The sequence below is a fragment of the Ammospiza nelsoni genome, chromosome 2 (assembly GCF_027579445.1).
Source record: "Ammospiza nelsoni isolate bAmmNel1 chromosome 2, bAmmNel1.pri, whole genome shotgun sequence".
Lineage (NCBI taxonomy): Eukaryota > Metazoa > Chordata > Aves > Passeriformes > Passerellidae > Ammospiza > Ammospiza nelsoni.
In genome coordinates this window covers 99,610,509-99,638,020 of record NC_080634.1, presented here as the reverse complement: position 1 = coordinate 99,638,020, position 27,512 = coordinate 99,610,509, and the positions used below count along the sequence as shown (strand labels likewise).

At 41.4% G+C, this 27,512-nt stretch overlaps 1 protein-coding gene across 4 annotated transcripts in view; it reads right to left on the bottom strand.

Annotated features, from left to right (window-relative positions):
• Window positions 1-9,714: 9,714 nt before the first annotated feature.
• Window positions 9,715-27,512, bottom strand: part of SHROOM2 (shroom family member 2) — a 117,982-nt gene continuing 100,184 nt past the window's right edge. For all 4 annotated transcript variants that reach the window (XM_059493746.1, XM_059493742.1, XM_059493743.1 and 1 more), the window contains 5 exons: window positions 26,519-27,268; window positions 22,279-22,830; window positions 21,219-21,399; window positions 16,415-16,687; window positions 9,715-12,543 (listed from right to left, as the gene is read on the bottom strand). In XM_059493746.1, the coding sequence (XP_059349729.1) occupies window positions 12,277-12,543; window positions 16,415-16,687; window positions 21,219-21,399; window positions 22,279-22,830; window positions 26,519-27,268 (2,023 nt within the window). In that variant the 3' untranslated portion in view covers window positions 9,715-12,276. The remainder of the gene's footprint in view (window positions 12,544-16,414; window positions 16,688-21,218; window positions 21,400-22,278; window positions 22,831-26,518; window positions 27,269-27,512) is intronic.

The window sequence follows — 27,512 nt, the reverse complement described above, 5'->3', positions numbered from 1 at the left end:
TTTTTCTTCCTGTATTTATGCAACTTAAATTAGTGCAGCTCTGCAGTGGGAAGAAATATAGGGGAGAAAGAGGAGTTTTTCTAAGGAGCAAATTCAAGCTGAACGGCTCTCTTGATGGACTCTGGTTGGCAGCACCCACACTTTAGTACAAATAGTACTATGCTTGCTATCCCAGATGCTTTAAAAACATGCATTTTTTAAAATTATGTTATGTTTGCCTTGCTTCATGGTTTTCCCATGAATGTAAACAACAGCTCTTACAAATTGGAAGAATGTTCTTTGCTCTGTTCTGGTTTCCTCTCTTTGAACCCTATTCTAAACCCTGATAAATTCCAAACGAGGCACTGGCTCAGCTGGTTACAGAACAGTGCTAACTACACCAACACTGTGTGTTCAATCTCTGTCTGGGCCATTCCCACAAGAGCTGGACTCAATGATCCTTGTGGGTCCCTTCTAACTCAGAATATTCTGTGATTCTGTGACATTTCAAAGCTTGGTCTCAAAATACAAGTAAGTTTATTTCATAGAAATACCCTGAAATGGGGAGGCCTCATTGAAAAATTCTTCTCATTGAAAAATTCTTTGCATTATAACGTGCACAAATTCTGGTCATTGCCCTCACTAAAGAAGGCTGGAAAATGTCCTTAATTCATATCCTCCTGTTTTCTGCATCACCTTTAATCCTCTCCTGCTCTATTTTCCAGCTGATGCCAGTTCACTGGTTCTTTGTGCAGGTAATGCAGCCTGGCCATGACAACAGAGTCTTGTCCTCTCCTGCAGCTCACCAGCCTGGGATCTCCTCTCTGGCTGCTCAAGATGGATGGGGTTGGTTTGGTGCACGGGCAAACTCAGCTGCTCAGGCTCTGCTGCTGTGTGACAAGAAACCCAACACACAGACACACGCAGACACAGAGACACACAGACACACACACACAGACGAGACACAGAGACACAGACACACACACAGACACAGAGACAGACACAGACACACACACACACAGATACAGACACAGACACAGACCCCGATGGGCTGCTGTCATCTGCCAGACTCCAGGATGGCTCTCTGACATCCTGACAGGGCTGCTGATTCACAAGGACAGCATCCTTGGGCAGTAGGCAGCTGGCAGATAGATTCCTTTTCTTGCATTTAATAACTGTGCGGGAGAAAATTTGCAGGCAAAACCATTGCTGATTTTACACATGAAGCTGCACACTCCTGTTTGTCTCACCCTGCAATAGGAGGGGCATCCCCTGCACTATTCCTAGAAAAATTCTAGAGACAGAATTCTTACCAAATTCTGTCTCTGACCTATTTCTTCTCAGTCCCAAAAAAAAACAAGGCAAACAAAAACCAACACAACAACAAAACCAAAACCACTGTGATGCTTAAGAGATCAAATTGTACTGAAAAATAATGAGGTCAATGTATTTGTCAGCCACCATCACCACAGTGAAGTTTAATTCAACTGGAAATCTACAGTTCTCAATCTGTGATAACAACCAGCAGCATAAGCATCATTACATTGGTGAGAAATACAACACACACAAAATGGAATGAAAGAAAAAAAAAATAGGAAGCAAATTGCAGTGTTTTTTTCTTCTCAGTGTATGATTATGAGTTCTATGAACATATTCATTCTTAGTGTAAGAACGACAAATTATTAGGAGGCAGATAGAAATTAACTAAGTTTCTGACTACCTTGTTCAAAGGAACACATTTTAAACCTAAGACTTTATTGTTCCTTGGATGCAATGGTTAATACTTTTTGAGGTAGAAAACATTTGCTTTCTTCCTCCATGGCCTGCACCCAAAGCACACTGAAATCAGTGGAAATAGTTCTGCTGACTTCAAAGACCTTTAGATCAAGCCCGGTCCCTTCTGTGGTTTACAATTTCATTGTTAAATACCACAGAACAGGAAATATTTGTTTCAAGTTATTTTTCCTTTGATTTGCTGCACATTTTAAAAGCAGCCTGAAAGCAAGACTCCATGCAAGGCCCACTGCCCAGTGAGTGGTACCTCGTAGGCAGCTGAGAGAGACCCTGCACAGCTCGGAGGCTCAGGTACAAGTACTTCCCCATTTTTTGTTTTTAGGACAAAGGCTGCTTCTTCCAGGAAGCACAGCAGCCCCCTGCAGCAGCTTGCCACTCTGTGATCAGTGAACTGGGCATTAGAGCTGTTGCATCCTCACTCTTGGTTACTCCCTGCCTGTCCTCAACAGATCATCAGGCCAGCAACTCTCCAAATCCAGCACTGAACCTAAACATGGGTCCCTAAAACCACTGTTTGAGTCTTAGTATTTCATAAACTCCTTTCCTAACTGTTTACCTTTATGGCCAAACCAAGTTGTCCTTTAAAACCTGGGAAATTCAGAGATGACACAAACACCTCCACCAAACTCAACGCATCTCTCACCATTGGGTGCTTCCCAGCCCAGCAGCAGCTGACCTGCTGCCCGTTCTGCCCAGGCCTCTTCAGACACAGAGCACAAATCCATTGTCAACAGCTGCCTCTGAAGAGGCAACCCACTGCCAGCCTCAAGGACTCCAGAGGGAAGCACTACACATTATCACACACTCAGCTCAATCCCAAATGACACCCACCCTGTTTATAGCTGCCAGCAGGTGCTGCTTGTTTTTATAGATAATCCCATTGGCTGGGAAGTTTTCTGGCTCCTGAGAATTTGCTAATAGGTTTGTTGTGATTATGTAGTTATATTTTGTGTGGACTTGATTTCTGTTCTCTTTTGTGAAGTTCCAAATAAACATCCACAATGCTCAGTCCCTGCCATTCTCTGTGTTAGTTCCACTTGTCCAGTGAGGATGGGATTTAAACACATGTTTCAGTCTAAAATTACAGTGCACCCTGACACTGTATGAGAGGGATTATATGTTATCCCTCCCAGCAAGAGAAACACTGTTCAATATCCAATTTAGGTGTTACAAGCTAGGGAGACTGTACCTCACTCATGTCTGAACTTGCTTCCTTTCAATCTTGCACAGCACTAATACCCCTAACAGTGGTCACATACTTTTTTAGTGCTTCTTCTATCCAGAATATGCCAGAGACCTTTTGTCCAGCATCTGCAGCACTGGCAGTGTCCTCAGAGGCCCTGCTGACGCACTAACATCCCTTTATTTTTGTCCTTAACTTTCCCTAGATTCCCTTATAACTGAGCCAGAAGACTCACAGAAAATTCCTACAAAAATCTGACCCTGTTACTATTGGTGCATTAGAACCCAGGGGGAAGAGGGAACACACCAACCCCAGCTGCCTCCAGCATGGGCTGCTCAGACCTTTTCTTCAGAGCCCAGCAACTGTAGATCCACTAGAATGGGCTCACTATCAGTTTTTGAAGTGAAATTGAGATTACTATTACAGGCTCAGAAAGTTTAAGAGGAATCATTTCACTGTGATTGTGTCTCACAAGGGGCTCATTTAAAACCAATAAAATTCGTCTTTGGCTCAGCAAGAAATTGAAGTTTTTTCCTGGAGATGCAGAACACAAAAGCTGGCATGCATGAAATGAAGGGCTGCTAAAATTAGATGCACTCTTGTGGTTTGGGTAGGCTCCTGGTTATTTCCAGATACCCAAAAGTAGGTCATTCAAAGCTTAACAAAGACATTTACCTCAGAATTGACATTTTAGAGCCAGTTGAAAAGACCACCTGACGGGAAAATGTTATCAACACGTCACACTGGGGTTTCACTCTGCCTTGGCAGCGTTCTGGGAGAGCTGCAGGGCTGCACCACCAGGCTTTTGTCACTTCTCTGCAGCTGCTTTAGCAGCTTGCTCTTATCAGCTGTTAGAAGTGACAAGGAAATCAAACACCAATGAATTTTCATTAAAGGGAATGAAAGTAAGAGATCAATAGAAACCTTTAGCTGCCAACAGAGCATGGGGGTTTAACAGCTTTACAAATATTTTTTTTTTTTTTTTCCCTCCACAAATGATGGGGAAGTATTAAAGCTGTAGTTTAGGAGAAGCATATGAATATCTGCTTGCTCATTAGCTGATCATGGCCATGATGGGAGGTAGGAGATCTTTAGGATCTTTGCTGACACCCTAAAAGGATTTCTGTACTTTTGCCCCAATTCCTGGCTACTGTAGTAGCTAAACAATGACTCTGATCTTTCTTCTGACCACTACCCTATTTAGATTAATGCATTAGGAAGTAGATAGAAATATTCTGGTGAGCCAGAACATAAGTAAAATAGGATCCTGCAGAAAGCAAAACAGATTTCTTAGGAAAACTCAAACAGCCACAAGCTGGATGCCAGTGGAGAGCAGGATGCAGCTCTGCAAAGAGCTCCAGACAGGGCAAATTCCTTAAATATGTGAAGGGAAATTGCTTTTCAAAAGCATTTTATTCCAGCATCTCCAGTGCAGAGGCAGGACAGCTCTACTATTTATCCTTGTGCTGGTCTGTCATTTACTTGGCAGTGGGGAAGAAGTGTCACACTGCCCCTGCTTTCCCTCAAAGCCCTCCCTCAGCCAGCTCACAAGTCACAAGGCAGAGATGAAAGGTCAGCAATGCTCCAGCACATGCTGAAGCTTGGGACAGTTTCAAAATGTGGGGACAACCACCTGGAAGGTTCTGATGAGAGGGTAATGATTTTAGGGATAGCTAAATTGGTCAGCACAGGAGCACTGGTAGGGAGCCCCAAAAGTAGGAGAGAAAACAAAAGCAAACTTAGTAACTCATTGAACTAGGAAAAGGAGAAGGGTTTGTGGCAGTTCCTACAGGTGCATGTGTGGAGGGGGTCTGTAATGGAAGAAAACAAAGTTGTCTGAGCCATGCTGACTGGAGTGTTCAAAGCCAGGGCTTGCAAACTCCCACCTGCTTTCCTGGCCTGTCAGCTCCAGAAGAAATCCATGTTATAATGACTGCTGCCCTTTAAAGACCCCTGCTATAAATCTGTGGCAATCTAAATATTTACCAAAGCAGTCACACCTCGGTACGTGACTGTGTAATGTAAGAACAGCAAACACAAAAGGTGGATTTATAGTGCCCATAAAATTTTCATCCCAGCTTCCTGACTTACAGAGACTTTATGGCCAGCCTTCACATTGCACTTCCCTGGCATTTTTGATAACAGTACTGCACTCCTGACACCTTTGAGTATTTGCAACTAATTTTTATTTTCATGAATTTGTCTGGTACTTGCTGGGTCTGACAGGGCTTTCTCTGCTCAAAAGAGTCTCATGCTGTATGTGATGCTCCATAGCACACACACAACAACTTTTAAATCCCAGTTTTGTGATCAAAGTGCTCTTTGTTATGTTATGACATACTCTCTACTCTCTAATAATTTACATGAATCTCTTCTCCCATTTTCCTGTCCTTTGCACCGGATATAGACTGTGGGATTACACATAATATTTTAGAAAGTTTATGAAGTTTTCAGCAACATTGCATCACAATTTACTGCTTTTCCTGTGTTTCAGTCTTTTTCCTAGAGCATAGAGCTCATGTGAACAGATCCCACACACATTGCCCTGTCCATGTGATTGCCATAATTTTCTCCTTGATTAATTGCTTTGCATGTCACCATACGAAATGATAATTTGTTTGAACACACCCAGAGTACCAATTTTTCTCTGTGCAACTTTCCTCTTCTCTGTTTGTTACACATGTTGCAAACAGTGACCATTATCACTGGGTTTCTGTTGTAATTATCACTTATTGGTTTTGTGGAACTGCCCATTGCAAAAAATGGTGGCCTAAGTAACTCCACCTTTGCAAAACCAGTGTGACAATGAAGCTTACTCACCTACGTTTGTTTCTTCCTTGTTGTGTAAAAATAGGAAGTGGTGGGTTTTTAAATATTCTTTAATGAGGCACATTCTGGTCACACTTCTCCATGGAGAATTTCTGCTTTCAAATTCACTGATGGCCTACCATGAACTATGTAGGAATGTCCTGGGAACAGAAACCCAAGATTCTCTACTCCCTATTGACAGAAAGCTGAATATTTAGATGTTCAGCTTCTTGCTATCCAAATTATGCTTTCCTGGCAGACCACAATGATCCAACTTCAACGGGAAGTGGGTATTGGTGTTATTGGTAATTGGTACATAATATTCTATTGGGTACAGAATTGGTATTCTGCCCTCAACCAGAAGCCTGGTATTAAACTGAGCTCCAAAGAGGTGGCAATTAGGTCAGCAAAACCCCAGAGAACAAGCCAGGTCACTCATTCTGTAAATGTGTGCTGTGCTGTAAACGCCCTCATCTCCCAACTTGTGTGATTTCAGCATCTCAGCATGTCCAGCGAGCTGGCCTGTTAGTGAATTTAGGATGACCTCAGAGAAAGGATGATTTCTTCCACAAAGGGTAACTTCTTGGAGGCTCCTTAGTGCCAGAGAGCTGTTCAGTATCTCCTAAGCCTATGAAGGGTTGTCACTGAATGCACAGAACACGATGGTCTTACACAGCAAGATCTGAGATTCTGAAATTCCGAGTTGTTGCGGTGTGTTGTTATTCCCCGTAACTTTAATTTTCAAAAATGCTTGAAGGTATTTTTACATGATAGTGACTAAAAGGCTTGCCCTAGCACATGGAGACAGAACACTTCTGCCATGTAGTGTACAGAGAAAGAAAACCAGGAAATTCAGAGTCCCAAAGAATTCTACCACTGGCTTAGCTTTAGTTCCTTCAGGGCACTGATCCTTCCAGGCTTTCTTGGGTTTCACTTCCTTGTGATCTCTATCACCCCATTAATAAGAGAATGACTGTTCCACCCCTTTCTAGTCAGTGTTGGCCACTTTCAATCATCACAGCTTGTTTTCCCATTTTATCTCTGGAGGAACCATACCTGTGTGAGAAATCTGCTGAAGCTGCAACTCCTGGGAGTGGCAATGAATAGTATTCACAGGACTCATGCCTTTCATATTTAGATACTGAGATAAACAATCTTATCTTCCTTCTATTGCTTATTATTTAGCCTGGGACTGCTCATTGTATTTGTATTTCCCTGAGGCATTTTGCAAAGACACAAGTGTAATTTCTCAGTAACAAACACTATGAAGAGCAGACAGCTGGGAAGTGTAACAGATGTTAAAATGAAATTATTCTCATCATGAAGATTTTGTTAATTCCTCTCAGGCTTTTGGACTCACAGCTCCACCAAAACAATGTTTTGGTACAACTCTAACAAGGAGACATCCATTACCCTGTCTCCAGAACATGTTCTCCATGAGGAGCCCAGCAGATGATGCTGTCACAAGGACCAGCAGCAAATCAACAACTCTTGGTAAGGTCGGACCACAGCTTCCTCAGAGCCAGTACTTCAGAGCCAGTAGTTCAGTTAACACAGTTGCAGCTTGGTATGCACTTAAGAAAAGGCTTTCTTTCACTAATTCCATTAAAATATAGGAAGCTGAAATTCTTGACAGTTCTCACCTGGGACATGTAGCATGCATGCTTTTCAGATGCCATTTTGCTGGAGATTTTATGTTACTGAAAGTAAGTTTGATAATATTTCTGTATCTTCCACTACATCTTAAGCTTCACAGTCACAAATCCATTTGCTTTAATTAAAATCTATCCTGTGTTAAGACAACCACAAGCAGCAAATGAAAGTATTCCAATAAAAGATGAAATGCATTGGGAATCTGGTTGCTCTCTAGTGGCACTGTTGCAGGTTAACAAATGACACCTGGAGAGGAGGAGTTACAGAATTCCTCCCTCTGCTTCACCCCAGAAGGGATGCCAGAAATCACCACAGATATCCTTGGTATCCCAGCCCTGGCAGCAGCCAGCACAAGTCAGTCAGCAGCAGCAGGCAACAGGTCATGGCAGTAGAGGATCCATTTCTTGTTAACTTTACCAGTTTGTTGCATGGAGGGGATTTGAGAGGAAGGGATGTCACAGGCTCACTAACACTGCTGTGTTTGGCAGTGGTGGAAGGCACATCCTGGCCATCTCCCCCTGCAGAACCCAGACTGCCCCCAAGACAGATATCAAAGCATCTAAGAATGAAGCCATTATGAGGATTTTTAACATATGAGAAAAAACCCTGCATTTCCACTAGCCTTGTGCTCAGGAAAGGCTCAACTGCTGTGACTAAAATAAAACTCAGTCTAAGATACTGGCCCACGAGGTTACAACCAAGAAAAAGGTGTTTATTGTAGCCTGAACTAGAGATACCTGCTCTGCTTGTAGGTGTGCTACTGTAGCCTGAGAATTACCTCCTGTTACTGAACTGCACCCAATTTGTTTCAATTCAAATTTTCCTCTAGAATGTAGTAAGTTAACCTACTTCAAACAGAACAACTTTATCCTTAGAAACATTACAAAAACAGCAGGTAGAAAGAATGAAACCCAAGATTTCACAGGTGAGTTGCTAATTCACATGGGTTACCCATCTTACAGTTTATGGACCATTATAATCAGTTTTATGGATCATTATAATTAGTTAAGTTGCAGACTGGAACTGTGGTAAGTAAATGTGATGACTGATTTACCACTGCTGACAAGTGACAACATATAATCCAGTTTAAAGATGTGATTGTTAATTTTCATGACATTCTGTGGGCATGATCTGCTCAAGTATATAGATAAAAACCAATTTATCTTAAAAACCTGCACAACTGAAAAGCCCTTAATTAGAACAGGCCTTTAAACTTCTGCAGTGAATGAGCAGACACCACTAAAGCAGGAGCTGCTTTCTACTGCATCTCATAAGGGCTTGCTAGAGCTACCGGTTGCCAACAGGTTACTTCAGCTGTAAAAACTGAGACAATCAAGTACACTAAAATTAATCACTAGAACTTGATTAGGAAAGAACATTGTGAAATGGTGACTCCTTTGAAATCTGAAGGTCTCAAGTATCCCATGAGAAAAAACAGAGTTGAATTTCAGTTTAAAGGAAGGCAATTAAAAAAAATGCAAATAGTACACAAAAACTAGACTGTTACTCCTCTGGATTATACCTAATGCTCACAAAAACAGGCACAAGGGTGGGAGCATGTACAAAGAGAGGGAGAAGAAGGGTGAAAAGAAGTTTAGAAAAATCCTACAAATATCCAAGTATTTTTCTTTCCCTAACTTCCTTTTCTCAGATTTTATAAAGACCTTCACAGACAATCACAGACAATTTCCAGGATCAAGCTATGGTTCTGTGATCTGTGGTCACCTCTACTATAAATTTGTGCATACTTGCCAGTGTCTCCCAGTAAGGCAGAAGACTGCAGTTAACCTGAGAATCCCCATTAAACTGAAGTTTCTGTGAAAGTCTGTTACAAGTTGGAGAGTTCACAAGTGATCTGTTCTTGCAGAAAATCTCACACACCACTGACTTTGGATATTTCTGTAGGAAGTATCCATTCTAAACATGGATGAAGCTGAAACAGTGGAATTGCCCAAGCAGGAAAATCTAAACTGCTCCCCTAGGATGTGCTCTCTAAGTGGTGAGAGACCCATTTGTTTTATCGACCCCATAACACATTTTATCTTTCTGCCATCTGATATTCACACTCTTAAAATATTAAATAGACACAAACACATTTCTGGTACTTACACTGGGAACTTGAGAATGATTAATTACTCAACACATTAAATAAGCTGTACAAAGACAACAAACTACTTCAGACCACAAGATAACTGGCCTGGCCTTGAAAAGCACTATTGATGGGCACCATGAGATGGCCAACACTGCAAAGCAAAGCAGAAGCTTTTGACATTAACACTGCACACAAAAACTAACTCTACATTGAAATATACAGTTTATTTTCTCGAAGTCAAGCAATACCATTTGTCAGTAGGTACATGTTAAGTGTCAGGCAGGAAAACTGTACACTTTCACTCTGGGCTGCGGGATCCAAACAGTTGGAGAAGCACTGTGGAAATCTTTCACTATACAAAGAGATCTAGAACTGAGAACAACAAAGGATGAAGGAACAGCCATCCCCAGGACGCCAAAGGCAAAACATTAGCACCAGATTTTTTTCAAAAAGCAACAGTACAGCTATTTACAGATTTACATATAACATTGGGAGGCCACCATCTTCACGTTTCCAGGGTGAGTGATTTTCAAAAGTTTTGAAAAAGGAAAGGAGATATTAGTGTCTACACAACTGTTCTGTGAAAAGGATAATAGATATAGCTTTCACAATATTGCTACCTTTTATCAGAGATCTAAATCAAAGTACTGTATACAAACACATTGTAATTATATTATTCTTCACATTTCACATACACATTTCAGAGCAACCACAATATGTAAAATTTTTAAAATGCCACAGATAAAACAATGCACACTTTTCTCCAAGCTAAGACAAGCATAATTTATTTATGTTTAGTTTTGGGTTTGTTATGGTTAAGGGATAGGTTTAAGGACAAAGGGACCAGTTGTCCTGGGAACATAGCAGCAAATAACTGTGAGATGCCAGAAGACTACATTTCTGAACTAGGAGGGCGAAACTAAGGTCAGCTGTAGGTCTTGTAAAATGGTAGCTCCATTTGACCTCAACTGATGCACATCAACATAATTTCAATTAAAATTTGGTCCAGGTATACAAAGTAGTGCACGATAAGGGTGTGTGTGGGGGCAACAGTCCTTTTCATGTTTGCACCTGTCTGTAAAGGAACTGCTTCCAGAGGAGTTTTGTTCTCCAGTTCCCCAACTCACAAGGAATTCACTGATCAGTGCCTTTCCAGTTCTCTCCCCACAAAAGAGAGGATTCAGGTAAGAAGGACAGAAAAACTCTTATGAGTGCTGCCATACTGCAGGAGTAGTGGGAAGAAGTCTTTGCTCTCTTTTCAACAACTGACTGTATTTTCAACCTGCTTAGCTACAGACTGGCATTCACATCAGCCTTGAAAATGGCTTCTGGCTGGGGAATCTATTTGTCTGAGGAGAGATAAATCTTTCCCTTAGGACAATGGAAATGGCATATACACAAAGTCTTCCCAGACTTTCTTTGCCTGCAAAACTTTATCTTAACATAGAACTTGAGACTTAAGACACTGTAGAATCTTACTGCAGGTATCTATGCAAGTCAGCATAACCCATTATGTGCTGCAAACATGAGTTAGCACCTCTTTTTAGAGCTACTGGAAACTATCTAAGTCAATGGCAGTATTATGAGATCAGACTAGTGATCTGATACTGTGAACTAACATCCTCTCCTTTAGCACTGTTCAATGGAAAAAACAAGCAAACAGTCCCACTTTTGTTCACAGTTACAACACAGAGTTGCTCCAAGTAATGCACAGTATTTACACAGCAGAATTGTTTCTATTGCATTTGGTAGTCTGAGAAAGAGGAACAAACAACATTATGTAGGTCAACTTCAGTATAACTTAATTGTCTATATAAAACCATCACAATGTTGAGCAACCAGAAGAAAAACACAAGCAGTGTCCTTAACCTACATTTATTTCCATGAAGTGTAGTGGGTTTGGGACAAGAAGAATAAAAACATGCATAAAAAAAGCACAAAAAAGCAAACGAGCCTTGTAAATAATTTAGATGAAAAATGCTTTGAATAAAATCAGCACAGTACTTCCAGCCTGTTTCTTAAATCAAGTACAACTTGGTAAAGAAAATCACTTGCATTGCATTAAGAGTGTACAAATGTCTTGCAAAATAATTAAAAAAAAATCTTCATCTAGGTAGGCATTAGGTGATTTGCAAGCTGCTTAAGAAGCATTTAATTAGACTGATTTTGAAGTTGTTTTCTGCATGGGGAAAGTGCCATCCTATATACAATATTACAAAAAAGTGTCTGATGCCACAGGATCAGTGACACTGCATTTCAGCAATCTGAATATATTAGCTATAAGATGCATGCTTCCCCTATTTAATGTGTCTTTAAAAAACATAAAAACCCACTAAATTTAGAGCTTCTAAATGTGTGTGCATTTGTGAGTTGCTGTAGGGTTTTCCAGCAGACTGTGCAGCATCTGAACATAAAGGAACTATACAACCTATTCTAAAAACCATTGTTTGCATGCACAACTGCCACAAACTTTGAACATACTGAGCAGAAAGGTTAAGAGTCTCTCCCCTTTTGTGGAGCTTTCTGGAACTTAAGCAATGAGGAACAGCTGTAGAGTCCAGCAATAAAAATGTGTTCTAAAAAAATTAAATACATCATTCAAAAAAAATGAAAGAGAGCATTATTGCTGTAGTGAGAGCTATTTTTCTCTTGTGCACTTGTTTCTCTACCAGACACTCAAGCAAGCCAAGAGACTCATTTGTACACTTGGAAACTCCCCCATCCTTTCCTTCTTTCCCATTTTCCCACTGCTGGTTGGACTGTGCCCTTATTTGAGCCGCTCAGGCTGGAGGCTGTCAGTCAGACACTTCAGCTGCTCCTCCCCCAGCTTGATCTTGTCCTCAAGCTCTCTCTGCTCGATGATGAGGGCTGACTTCATCTTCACAAAGTGCTCATAGTCTGCTAAGTTCTCCTCGCTCAAGTAGTTGGCCAGGATGTCGAAGACGATGCGCTCTCGCCGATCCAGGTTCTCCTTCAGCTCCTTGGCATCCTCGTGTTGCTGGGTCAGCAGCTTTTGCTTATCTACCAGCGTCCGCTTGGGAGAAAAGAAAAACAGTTCAAAATTCACTGGGTTCACTAGGCTGGGACAACAGCCTCACTGTTCAATTCTCTCTCAAGCTGGTTTTAGCTACAGAGACCTTCCTGAATATTTAGAAAGGTGGAAAAAGAACACACCTTAAAATTTAGACTAATAAAATGCATTAACAAACTGATAAAAAATAGTAGTAAATCAATGAAAAACACACCATTACTTTCTGTTGGCCACAAAAGCATTACTTCAAAGATTCCTTTACTATTTAATAGTTATAAATAGCTGTATACAATAGAGTTGCCTTTGAAGAATAGTTATTCAAATTAGGACTCAGCTGTCTTACATCTTCCATACAGCACTGGCACAGCTGTGGTTCCAGAACCCAGAAACAGACCAATGGAGTCATTTGTCCTTACACAGCTCCTGACACTGTATTGAGCAATTCTGCTGCACCCACAAGCCTTTCCAATGACATGTGAAGTCCTGTGGTCTTCAGATGTGAGCAAGAGTCAAAGCTGAGGCAAGACCACAGAAGGGCAAAAGGGAAGCAAGAGAAAGAGGCCAGCAGAGGACAGCAGCCTCTCCCCCAGCATCACCTGTCTGCACAGCCAGCAGTTCCACCTGCATCACCTGGCTGCCCTCTGGCAGTACATGGAGAGACAGGAGCACCACCAATCCAACCCATTTCAGATGTCTGCCTACAAGTGATTGCTTTTTTCCAGTGACAGAGTATGGCTGCCTTACTCTGACATCAAGAATTCTGTACAGGTGTCTGAACTTAATTAAAAAGTGTCCCTAAGAGGTACCAATCCATAACTTCTAGCTTTGCTTCAGAGATGAATTTTCTTTGAGAAGCTTTCTTCAAATAAACCTCAGTCTGTTCTAATAAATGTGTCCATCTTTTTAATTTGCACCTACTGTTAAATCACACATGCTGTTTATTAAGCCTGAAGGATTTATAGAGAAATGTTTTTGTAGGATATAAAACAATCTTTTCAAGATGGAAGTATGAGACAAAGGGGGCTACAGACTAGTGATCTTTAATAAACCTACCTGTCAGAGTTGCACATGCATCCTGTGCTGACTCTACAGACAGACCATTGCTCAAGAGTGAAATGTTTTCAGATCTGTGCTCTCAATGTACTTAAAATACACAGCCTAGATTAACTCAGGATTCAAGACAGCTATGGAAGACAAATCAGAAAAATCACACACTATTAGAAAAAAGTTTAATCTTCCCTTGAGCTTATGCCAGGGGAAAAAAATCTCACTGCAAGTCGCAAGCAGAATTATCTGCTGCAAAGAGATGGAACTAAAAGTTCTCCTGAGCTCACCAGGGCAAGTAGCAGACAGCCTCAAACCCAGAAGTGTGACTAAACTGCTCCCAGGGCAGCCTTGCAGGTGTGTGCACACTGAGCAGCAGTAACTAGCCAGAATGCAAGAGGATGTGGACACAAAGTGCAAGCAATGAGAAGACACTGGCCTTGTTTGTAAGAGGAAGGGGGCTGGTAGCTCTTCAGATGAAGCCCCTTTTAGAAGCTCAACTTGAAATACCTGATACTGTTCCCTGTGGCAAAAAAAAAGACCCACAGCAGAGCATCTGACAAAGTATTAACTCAGCAGTTATTATTTGACTGCTTTTATTGAGAAAGTCTGGTAAGCTGTTGCTGGCTCCTAGAAAGTGGAAAGCTATCAGAGCAATGTTTATTAGACAACATCATCTTGGAAAGAAAAATCAGTGGTCACTGGGATTATACTCCCCAACAATGGAAGCAAAATCCTCTGTTTTGTTTGTATGGTATGTAAGTGGTTCACCACATTTTATCATTTGACCTACTAAAAGGACAAATACTAAAGGACAACCAAAAGAGCTACGAGCACCAGTCTGAATTCAACACTTCAAGATACATTTCATAGAATCACAGAATGGTTTGGGTTGCAAGGCACCTTAAAGATCATACAGTTCCAACCCCTGCTCCCACCAGACCAGGTTGCTCAAAGCCCCATCCAACCTGGGCTTGAATATTTCCAGGTAGGAGGGTGGGTACCTCTCTGGGCAGCCTGTTCCAGTGCCTCACCACCCTCAGGAAAGAACTTCTTCCTAACATCTTATCTAAACCTGTCCTCCTTCACCAGAAGGCCATTCTCTCTTGTCCTATCACTGCATGCCATTGTAAAAACTCCCTCTTGTAAGCCCCCTTTAGGTACTGGCAGGCTGCTCTAAGACCTCTCTGATAGTGTTCTCTCCAGGCTGAGCAGCCCCACCTCTCTGCTTGTGCCATGCTCAGGCCTCTGATCAACTGAGTGGCCTTGCTCTGGACGTGTTCCAGCAGATCCCTATCCTTGTGGTGTTTTGTGCCCTTGAGCTGGATGCAGCACTGCAGGGGTGTCTCAGGAGCAGAACCTCCTCCCTTGACCTGCTGGCCACGCTGCTTTTGATACAGCCCAGGACACGTTTGGCTCTCTGGGCTGCAAGTGCACATTGCTGGGTCATGCTGAGCTCTTCATCCACCAATACCCCCAAGTCTTCCTCCCCAGGGCTCATCTCAGTCCTGATGGATCTCTCCTGGTGTTACTATGGCAAGATTGGTGTCAGTGCATGTGAAGATGAATGGTGATTGAAATATGTTAGGGATTTGGAGTTCTGTCAGTATAAATTTCACATCAGAACACACAGACAATTTCTGATTGTCCTTACTACACCACCTCCTCACCATCTTCCTTTTCCACATCCAGCCAGTAAACTATTTTTATCACAGCTCTCAGACTGTGTTTCTATGTACTCAAATCATGGTAGCTCCTTCCCCATCACACAACTGAAACCACACTTAGAAAAAAGTATAATGAGGGATTAAATTTCTCCAAGTGTCAGAAGCTTTGATCTGCCCTTTTAATAAGCTGTCAAATACTTTCCTTTCCACCTCAGTCACAGAGAAGTCTGAACAGCCATTAATCAAGTATATTGGGGCCAAACAGCAAAAGCACAGCTTCAGATCAGTCCCAGCACTTACTGGTTCTTATGTGTGAAATAATGCAACAGGCAAAAGAAACAACATGAAGCCACAGCCTGTGGAAAAAATTCTGTTACAACATTTTGGTGGACTGTTGGCATTTCAGTGCACAGCTACAAGCCAAAAATCCTGCTTCACATTCACTTAACCGTAGAAGCTAAACTCACTCCAAACACACACCCCCTCCACACTCTCTATTTATTTTAGCCCAGGTTTCACAGGATCTACATCTCTCCTTTGGTGCATATCTGTGTTGCTATCTCTCTCCTTCCTAGGTAAGGTCTGATGGGATTTGAAGTTACAAAAATTGCTGCAAGCCATGCCTCCCCCTGTTCCCCCCTCTCCCCTGCTTTTTTTTAAAGGCTTGTCCTTCTGTTGTTTCTTGCTCTTGCTCCTCACTAGGCATTGTGGAAAGAAGCTGTAGTAGATGAGAAGCATTTACTTTTTAACAACCTTATAGATTTGTATCAAGATCCTCACTGAGTATAAAGAAGTCTGCAAGCTTTCTGCATTACAGCACAAACACTCCTTTTCAAATCTTGAATTGTTACCATATTTTTGTTCGCCTCCTTTTTATGCTCTTATCAGCAGATTCTCATTTTCTTTAAACTTCTGCCAAGAAGTCTGTTTTCTAGTATGTTGTACCCCAAATCCACTTTTTCTCAGCAAGCCATTTCAGTATTCCAAGAAAAGAAGGCAAAGAGGAAAGTTTTAAGAAATCTAAAAAAAAAAAAGTCTTAAGAAATTTATCCACATACCATCCCTCATGCTGAGTGCTGCAATTTAGATAAACAAAACCAGGCAAACTCCCCTGTCCCACGAGCTTCCCTAAATGTAGGAATATTATTGTTGGCCCTTCTCACCCGTTCTTCAGGAGAGGTGTTGTCATCCAGGTTATTGAGGGCGTTTTCCACCCGAGCCAGACGACCAGACAGGGACAGCAGGAGGTTGACCACTTTGTCAAGGTCACCAATAAACATCTTGAATTTGTCAAACTCATTTGGTTTGCAGACTTCTTTCACAATGGCCTCTACCTCCTCTCCCAGGATATTGTTTGCTTGGATGTCTTCCAGAAGTGTCTCCCGTGCCTCTCTCAGCACCTGCAGCTTCCGACTTATGCTGTCAATAAGTTCTTGCTGTGGAACATAAAGGAGATAAGAATTTATTAGCACTACTGCCTTTTTCCCTACTTCTGAAAGTCATGTCAGCTGGCACTTTAATGCATTTCAGACTTCCATGAGGCTTTGACAATGAGTGCATTACAAATAAATACCTGCCTGTGTCAAAGGTCTGTATCTTTGTATTCAAAGGTTCAGGACATAGCTGCACATTGCTCAGTTAAAGACCTGTGCTAAAGCAAATTACCATTGTGGAAAAAGATGAAGTCTTTTCACCCTACCAAGAAGCCTTCCTGCTTTTTCTCGGAGCAGCTTTAGAGCTGCTATGAACAGCAGAAAGTACAGCACGTGTCTGTGTCTCTAAATATCAGGTCAGGTCCATAACACCTTGCTGAAGAGCTACACTTAGGAAGATACACAGTACTAGAAAAACAATCCTATATTTTCCACTTGATGCAGTTAAAACTAGGGCACCGTCAAGCTTTCTTTTCCTTTCTGCATAACATTAGCATTCCTCCAATAGCAGTCCTTCCACTCAGAAAATCTTCGCATTAACAGTGCTTTACAACATTTCTGCAGGGTAGTCATAATCCCTAGGGCACAGGGAATAAAATCTACTGTAGTGTACAAAGCAGCTCTGCACAAAGCTGTGCAAAGTGGCTCTGCCAAAGGACCAAAGAAGCATCACTGTCCTGGGCCAGGTGAATACACAGCCTCACCTGAACTTTGGGGTGTTCTGTACTGCAGTCCCCACTGCCTGAGGTACACTTGCACTGCCTTAGAAAAGCACATCAGGTGCAGAACCAGCAGAAACCAGACCAAGAATCCAGATCTCCTTTGATCACCTGTGGTCCCTCTGTACCTCCCTGCATTTGGGCAAGAGCTCTTGTTTCTCACATGCCCATTAGCTTTTGGTGCACAAGTGTGAGTTAGCTCAGCCAGCTGTCGACTCTGAGATCATTCACACCCTAAAAATGCCTTGTTATTTAAATGTACGTGCCTATTTGGTATTCAGCTAATTTCAGGTAAGAAAAATTTCCAAAGAGTTCTCTAAACATACACCTCAGTGCAAATTCTGAATGAAAATGACATCCTTTAAAATAGTCATTATTTCACAGTACCCCGGCTCTCTTTTTTAAATTGTTCATGACATTCTTTAGGAACTCTGCTTTCTAAATGCAAATCTGATTACAAGCCTTCATGATTACTGAGAAACATACTGATAGCAGCTGCTACTCACAGAGGCCACTGGACAGTCATTGCCAATTTATTTTGGGAACAAAAACCAGCACAAAACAAAGTCTGTCATCTTAACAGAAAGCAACTACACCGTGAAAAAGCAGCAGCCTTTTTGAAAGTAGAAATTCAACCCATGGATTATCCACACTGGTTTTTTTCCTTTTTGATTTAATGTACTCAGTCCAGCAGGTTAATCTGGATCTGGGTTATCTATTAGTCTTGGTGACCAAAAGATTAAGGTAGTAAGCAGTTCTACAGATGCCTGCTTTACTGACTGATTAATCTACAGGATTTTATTTTTTCCCCCTTCTCTGAATGCAAATGCAGTTTGATTTGGATTATGTAGGTCACAGTGCTACACTCTGACTTCCCTCAGATGACATGCACTATGCTGCTGTTTCACCATTTCAAACACAGCAGGATACTGTGGTGCTCTATGTTATTATGTCAGTTTTTTTTTTTCACTTCTGCAGCTATGCTGCAACTTTCTTTAATTAAAAAAAAAAGCCATAGCTGCTCAGCATTTACTGATCTGGTCTGCCAGTCCAGATCAACTCTCTCAGTTCTGTCTTTAAAAAAGAAAGAAGCCATTTTCCCAGTAACATCCTGTATAGTAACATCCCTGCAGCTGAAGCTAAGCTCTAAAGCACCAATTTTTCAGGTGAGGCGGCCATAAATACTAAGACTGTCATATCTATTAAGAATTGGATTATGATTATTGATTGCTTCAGACCCAGATGAAGCAGCCTCTGCATGCAGCAGCTGTGAACTCACTACATCCTTTTGCTAAACAGCAGAAAACCTGTATTATGTTCAGTATCTACTGAGCCAGAAGAGCTGCAGTCTACATTTTCAGGCTGGCAGATGAATAATTTATAGCTGTGAATGCTGTACCAGTACACAAGAAAACAATAAAGTGATTCTTGCTGATCTGACTAGCAACACAGAAGGCGGCTCAGCACGGCACTGCTCAGGTGGCTCACTGCTTGGCAGGCTTTTGTGTAAATTACACTCTGCTTTCAGCTCACCACCCCATTCCTAAGGAATTCAAGCCTCAAACCAGATAAAAATTGGTATACATGAATTATACTCTTCAGCAGTTGCTGAAATTTTCCTAAGGGCAAAGGGGAAACTTCTACACAGCAATAAATGGATTTTCCTCACTATAAAAACCACTCTTATAGCATCTTCAAAATCTGATCAGTATTTTATAATTGTGGTAAACCTACATTAAACTCAGTACACAAGACACACACATTCCATTTGGGCTAGCTGGGAATACAGGGATTAGCTCAAAAAAATCAAAATTAAAAAATTAACAACTCTATATGAAAATCCAATACTTATTTCAAAAGTAAAAAATATCACCCCACATTTCTGGTTTGCAGAGCAGAGAATGACAAATACAGGAATCATTCCACAGTGGACTGCAATTAAAATATCTCATAACAGAACTACCATTTTCCAGGAATCAAGAAACAGGTTCTGGGCATATGGCCCATGTAAAACTACTGAAGTCATAAAGTGTGCCATTGAAATGTTCAGGTCCCTTGTTAAACTGCTGCCAAATGTGAGAAGCTGGACCAAGCTGCATCTTCTGTCCATTTAATGAAGATGCCTTGACCCACTTATAAAGAGTTTTATATGTTTTCTGACAAGATCCATGATGAAAGCCCACTGAACTGAGTGCTCCATCTCCATGTGGAAGAGCAGGGAGAGAAGCAAGCAGCAGGGCATGTGTGCTACAACATAGAGGAGAAGACGGGAGGGTTCTGCTAAAAGCCCTCCATGAAAACCTTCCTGTGTCATGTGATTAGTGGTATATACTGAAGCTGGGGGATGGATGGAGAAGTATGGAAAGGGTAAACATGATTTTCCTGTTAAGAAACAAAAAAAAAAGTAAATGGCACTCTTACTTATAAAAGTTTTAGTATTTAGTTTGTTGAGCAAACAAGAAAGGTTTAATTTTACCTCCCTCCTATTCTGTAATTAATGAGAACAAAACTAATTCTAGCAAAATCATGAATGTGACAGTCACATGTGGCACCAGATAAAACCAAATCATTTAAAATGAAATGAAATCTCTAATTTGTCTAAGTAGCACAGCTGTTGGATTCAGCAGCTGTCTGGCAAGAGGGTGAGGGAAGGGCTCTGCTGCAGGCACACCAAGCCCTGGCAGTACACAGCACATGGAATGGTGCAGAGGGGGGCTCAAACAACACAGAGGTAAACAAACACAAGAGCCCCCTCAAATGCAGTGCCAGCCATGCCTGCTCTGAACCACAGGTGGAAATCTCTCATTCTTAGCAACTAAATACAGTCCTAATAATTCAAAATCATTTCTTTGGGACTGGATTATCAAGTACACCCCGGGAGCTGATTTTTAAGCAGAGAGCTGACTTGGACAGAAAAGGTTTGCACACCACTGCATTACTGGCTTAGGTAAACAGAGTTAAACTACATCACTCTACTTGATCAAACAGAACATTTCCTCCAGCTTATCCATACTGGGGACAATTATTAAAATATTTTGTGCCACGTTGAGATAAATGCAATAATATTACTGCAGGACAACACTTTCTCCTACCACACAAATGTCAGATCATCATTGTAGTATCTAAGGAATTTTGGTGACCTTTGTTCAGAAATAAAACACCAAAGGATGGAGATAAATGAGAAGACTGCTTCCCTCCCTTGTGACAAGCAATTTCCAATGAATCCACCAGGCTAATTATCTCCCACAATCATTATTAATTTGGGAGGCAGGAGAAATATTCTGCTGTTCATGAAAACAAAGTGGGAGGAAAAAAATAAAAAAGAAGGTGTCTGCATGCTCCTTCTCTCTCAAGACAAACCCAAATTCTGGACCTAAATTTCAAAAATTTGGAACAACTAAAAGCACCACCAGCTTCAGTGGGATACATAAGCACTCCTGTTTCTTTTTACATAGTGAGAAAAGAGAAGGACCTCAAATGAAAAATGGTATTTTAAAAAACCTCCTCAAGAGGTTTTTTAAAGAAGGGGACTCTCCCCTTGAGAGTCCCTCAAGGGACTTCTCCCTTTGAGACTTTCCAAAACACACAAGTTGCAAGAAGCACCTAATATGAAGTACCTAAATTCACAGGTATACACTTAACTCATCTCCACAAACAAACACAAAACCCCCCAGAACCAAAAGAGGCTGATTTTTTCCAACTGATCCTGCACATCTAGAAGACCTTATATTGGAGGCTGTTTAGTCAAACAAATTCAGTTAATGCAATGAACAGCACTCAGAGCCTCCCATTACACTTTTAGAAATGTCTTCTACCTTCTTCTCTGACAAGTCATGATCCAGCTCATCTTCAGAATCATCCTCACTCTGCTGCTGTTGCTGCTGCTCCTGCATGTCCTTCATTTTAATCAGCAGCTCTGCCTTTGGTGCAGATGTGCTGTAGTAAGTAGAATTGGTTGTCAGGGAGATGGCAGATGGTGCACTCTGATCCTCTTTCCTGGGAAATAGTCAAAACTTTCATTAACTGCCTTGACACCCTTATCAATGAAAGAAAGAAGAATGTTTTAGAGCCATCATTTTCCCAACAAAGCAGAGGGTTCAAGAGAAAACCATTACCTATATAAATAAGATAAATAAACACTGAGAATAAAATCTGTATGAATTCAGTACATGCTCAGGAAAAGTTAAAACTGAAACCACGCAGACAATCATACATCATTACAAGAACTGAAATGCATCAAAGATATTGCATCTGGAAACAAAATGAAAAGTTACATTTTACAAAGAAATGCAAAAAATCTCAGTGTCATAGATAGTATCCTTTTGGATTTGGATAGCACAATGTAAGTATTTAACTTTTTGATTAGCAAATCAAACTTCTTGAGAAGGATACAACTTTTCAGATAATTTCTACCAAGAAAACAAAAAAACCAGAACATCAATGTGGATGGAATTAAATTATTTTCTTTCTTTGATCTCATTCACCTCTAGGAAATGCCTCATGCCTGCTTCAAGGTGTCATCACAAATTTTCATCACATAAAAAGGCAAGAATATTGTTCCTTTTCTATCCAGTTACTAGACTGGATGATCTTGGTAAAATATGTAATCACAATGAAATGGCAAAAGTTAATTAATTCTTAAGTTGTCAAAAATTGGCTTTCAACCATGTCTTGGAAATCTTTCATACTGCACAACACTGTTGTTTCTGTCATTAATGGTATCATTAGTAGTACATGCTTGACTACTATCTCATCACAGAAGTCTCATAAAAGACCTCCACAGAAGGAAGACTTGCCTCCAGCCCCCATGGAATACTGACCCACTCTGGATAGCAGCTTACAAAGACATAGGAGCTTACAGAAGGTAATACTCACTTCTCTTCTGAAATTTTTGGAGAGGGAACTTTTGGCAGAAGCTTCCTGCGCTGCTGAGCTTCTTCTAGGAGATGTTCATCTTTAGGGAATATTCCAACCATCAGATCCATTGTTGTTTTTATTTTCACATTAGGATCTAGTATGTCTGCTAGAGATTTATCTCTTCCCACAATTTCTCTGGCCAGTTCCTCTGACTTCCAGTCTTCTAAGGTCTTTTCTTTGGCCTTTACATAGCTGGATGCTTGCGTGGCAGCACTGCTGTCCTTCAAGTTGCTCCCAGGTTCTTCAGCTGGTTGAGGGTCAACTGGTTTGGTTCTGGCTTCTGGCTCTGGCTCTACACCTTGCCTGGTGTAAGCACAGAATCGTGAATAGGACTGCTCAGAAGTGCTGAGTGTTTTAATCTGGTCCTTTTCCAAACCACTGGGTAAAGCAGGAGGCTCCATGGTACTGACAAGGCTCTGCCGACTCTCCTTCTCTGCGCTGCTCTCAGAATGAACTATCTTGATGGGAACCATCTTCACTGTAGTATTGTTGTCTATAACCCTTTCAATTCTGGAAAATAAATAAAATTCATCCTTAGAAATGGAAGAACCTTAAATCTCAATTCATATCTGCAAATCAGAGGGGAAACCCAAAAAGAGAGGTAAGAGAGTGAGATAATGAACTACTCCTAGCACTGTACCTCAAGCCCTAAATCTACATGTTCTTTTCTGCCCACTAATTTTAAATAGTATTATTAGTTCATTTGTAGGGGACCCTAACATCAGCCTTGTACAATACGCATGACACAGAACTTGTTTGTTTCCATGAACACGAGGGTCCAATCTCAGCAGCCAGGCCCCAGATTTCAGGCAGCACTACTGAATCACCTTTTACCCCTTTGCTGCCACAGGCACAGTGGAAAACGCCCTCAGCCCACCCTCAGTGCCTCACACAGATCCAACAGCGGCCTCTCCCCTTGGCCTGACAGGCAGCTGAGCTGCCCGGGGAGTCTGGGATGCCCTCACATCAATTCTCAGCTCTTCCAAGGCAAGAGACAACAGACCAGATGGGAGCATCCCACAGGCTAGGTTTTTGCTGAGCTACAAGAATAAAAAGAATCACACATGGGAAATCTGGAAATCATTCAAAACTTAATTACATGGTTTAAAAAAAAAAATTCACTTATAAAATTTCACATATGACATAGAAGCTTAATAAATAGAGCCTATCATAGTGTTCTAGATTTCCACTTAAAGAAGAGAAACCAGTCATTGAAGAGGATAACACACAATTCTGGATATTCTTTTTAAGAAAAGCCTGTAGCAGAAGTTCTGTACTGCACAGCACACAGGGCTACCTTAGCCACTCAGTAAGGAAAGGTACTTAAAGCAATGCTAACTTAGATTTTTAAACTGGACAATAACATGTTAAAAAACATTACAGAAACATCTGTAGTGTATGTAAACCATATAAGAAACTGAAGTCTAGTTTAGTGGTTCTGAGTTTACAAAAAGTTTAAAATTATTGTCATACTGTGGGTTTGGAACCTGTACAGCAAGGAAAGGAACATTGCCTACTAGCTAAAATATCTGGTTTCATCTGGCCGGGTAGCTTGCTGCCTTTCAGATAAGTGACCAAGACACACTACAGCTCTTTCCCTCTAAGTGTGGGTGTGTCACTTTCCCTAAAATAAGCTTATACTTTTCTACTGTTGGTAACTTCTACTGTTTGACTTGACATTTTGTTGTATCTTGTATTTTAAAGGTGTATTTGCCTCTGAATGAATGTGCAGCCCCCCCAGTAGGTATTTACTTTCCACAAGTGCTTTGTGGATATGCTGTGACATACTGATCCAACTCCTGGGGCAGGTCTCCAGCCCATGCTGAATGTCCCCACTCCATTCCATCAGGCTGTTTTCATTCAAGGGCACTGTCACTTTGAAGAGCTCACTTCTGTGCCCACTGCTTGGACCCAGCTGCAAACTGGGACTCTCCTTCTGACTGCAGCAGAGCTGCCCAGCCACCATCCCCAACCCTTTCTTTTGCTTATTTTAATTAAAGCCCACACATTTGAAGCTCCATTAAAATGTGAAGAGGAACATATTTTGGAACTTGGGGGAAATATAAGATGAATGCATGTATGGGGGCAACTAGAAAAGAAGTGAGCTGAGTGCAATTCCTCATCTAAAATGCCCAGCATCTGTTTTGAGACTTTGAGTACATTCCTCTCAGCCTAGTCAAAGAGTTTCCAAAAATTTAAGGCATCATTAAATTGACTTCTCTCAGTAAAAGCAAAGACAGTTCAACACCAGGTGCTTCAAAAATTCTGTTTCTGCAATCACCACCGTGCTGATTTCTGAAGTTTTGCCATTTGTGGAAAGGCAGCATGAAATTTTGACTTGCAGCAACTCTGCTTGTGGATATTCCAAAGCTTAACCCAACCACAAAAAGTCCCTCCTTGACTTGAGTTTAGGTTTAGTGGAAATCTATTATACACTCTTTTCAGCTCTGCTGCTGCTAAACAGCTGTTTTTGGCAACAGCTGAACTGTGTGCACCATCAGGGTACAGTGCACCATCAGTGCAGCACACAGTAATTTTGTGTGTTTGCCCCACACACATTTCTCTACCTAAATCACTGTGGGAAACCCTGCACACACACTCACCTTGGCCTGCTGATGAACACGACACTTCTCTTAAAAGAATACAAAAAGCTATAAGCTAACACCATCAAACATCAGCTGCCCCAGCATGCAAAGTGGCATGTCCAAACACTCCTACACAAGGAGCCAATAGAAATAATAAGCCAAATCTGATTAACTTTGTATTAAGACAAACCTCCTTAACATATTTTATTCATATGTAATAAACACCATATCAAAAGTTCCAAGGTACGGCCACCACACTTGTCCTTTTTGGCCAAACCTGTTTTAGTGAGTAATTGAATTATTAACTGGGGACAATACATTGTGTGCAAACAAGAGCTGTCTGGGCCTAAGAATTTTAAATGTTAGCAAAAGATTCTCAGGGTAAGTATTTCATCTTTCAGATATGGGCATATAATTAGGCACACCTCAGTGCTCATTTCAATATTAAAGCTTATCAAAAAGGAAGGACAAATACAATTGCCTTTCTACACATCCTTCGTATCTGTTCATAAAGTAATACATTAAGGAAGTCAAAGCAAAATATTAAGGAAGTCATTATTGTCATCTACCTTAGCACATGGATTCTAGGGTTCATATGACATATTGAACTTTTCATTGTAAATTATATTATTACTTCATGTTAAAAACACAGCAGAATGAAACTTCATTTTTTCCTCCAGTTGTAAGAGGAAAAACATTAAGGCTTATTTAGGAAAAAAAGTGATTCATGTTTTCATGTCATGAGGCAAAATGGAAAACAGCCTGAGTTTGTTCAACCATTTACATTAGAGTAGAGAAAAGCCATGCCAACTGCTTTTGCTCAGAGAAGCAAACTCTGCAAGAATTTAGAGGTTTTGTTTTCATTCTTTAACCATGAATTATAGTGCTGAAGGATTTATGAAAACCAAGATTCCTGAGCTTCCTGGAAGAGTTTGTTATCTTGTGGGAGAATAACCTTTTATGATGTTAGCAGCATATGACAGACGCAGCAATCCATTAATTGCAGTCAGTTGTCTAATTCTGAGTTTATCTACCCTGGGAAACGACTGACATTCTCCTGCTGAGTGTTCAGTCCTTGTCAACATAAAGTGCTGAGGACCCCTCCACAGACAACCTGAAGTGCCACATTTCACTGTAAAAGCAACATAAAACTAGTCATGATTTGGCAAGTGTATATTACTCTGTGTGTTTTCAAAACAGATGTTCTCTCACAAAGGATCCAGCTTCTCTTCCCACATCTGCTTTGTCCCTCCCTACGCTGATTCATGTTTATATACAGAATTAGGTAGGGGAAATGATGACAGGGACTTTTCTGACTTTGCCTGTACATTCAGAGGAAAATCCCTTAGAACCCTCCCCTTTCATTTTCTACTAACTACCAGGTGTAACACCTGGGCAGCACAAAGTCAACTAAAAGAAACCACAGACCAGCTGAAGGACATTAATGGTACCAAAAGGAATTTCACACAAGTCTGTGGTCTCTAAAATATGCTGCAATGGCTCAATGCTTAATGAACTTGAAGAACATGTAAAGAAAATGAAGAGACAATCAATAATAAGGTCTAAGTGGGCAAGAAGTGTTAATAAAATAGTAAAGGAGTTTCATCTAGTACCTGGCTGGGTTCTCATCCTGTAGGGACACAGGAGGTTTATCAGTGAGCTTCTGTGGTGCAAACTGGGGAGAAGGGGACCTTGATGACTCCATGCCAGGTTTATGAAGATACTGATACTTGGAAGACTCCGACGTAAGGTGTGTTTTTTCTTCTAAGTGCTGACAAACATTCTCTGTGGATGACACTTGCTGGAGCTGCTGTGGATCAGCACTCTTCAGTTTTCCATTGAAAGCTGCAGGGCTCTGACAGAGAGAGGACTGACTGGCAAAGACCTGGGTGGAGCTGGGGGATGAGGACAGGAAGGGCCGGCCAGGTGCTACCAGCAGGGATTCAGAAGAGGCGCCGAGCGACGGTGCACAAATATCTGGTCGCCTGAATTTGTCTCTTTTAGGTGGTGGTGGCCTCTGAGGAGCAGGTCCACGCTTCTTGTTCGGTGGCACTGGCTCTGTTCTATGGTTTTCCTCTCCTTTGCCCCAGGACTGACAGGAGTGGTTCTCTTTAGAGGTCTGTGGCTCAGAGCAGGGCAGGTGAGGCAGGCTACAATCCTTGCTCTTCTCATTCACATTTTCCTGAGAGTACCGGTAGTCACTAGGCAATGTCCCAGACCTGCCCCGACTCTCGGGAGGCAGAACTGGAGGTTCTTGCACGTGCAAAGGTCTGACAGAAGACTTCGACTTGTGGCCTAAATTCTGGTCCAGTTGATCACTCTTCTCTCGTGGGCTTTCCCTCAGGGCCCCTGTGTCAGCTTGCCTAGAGAAAAGAACATGCTTTTAGTATGCTGCTGATTTATTTCCTTCGGTGCAAGGCCAATGCAGCAACCCAGGACGCTTGAACACTGAGATCACATCCAACACTGAACACCAACTCCTCCAGTCTATGGTAACTGTAAGCACAAAAACATCCTCTCATGTATGGGCACACATGGTGCACTTAATCTAACGTGATGAGTCAAAACATAATGTCAGGCTAAATTAGGGTATGGAGCGCCACAGGA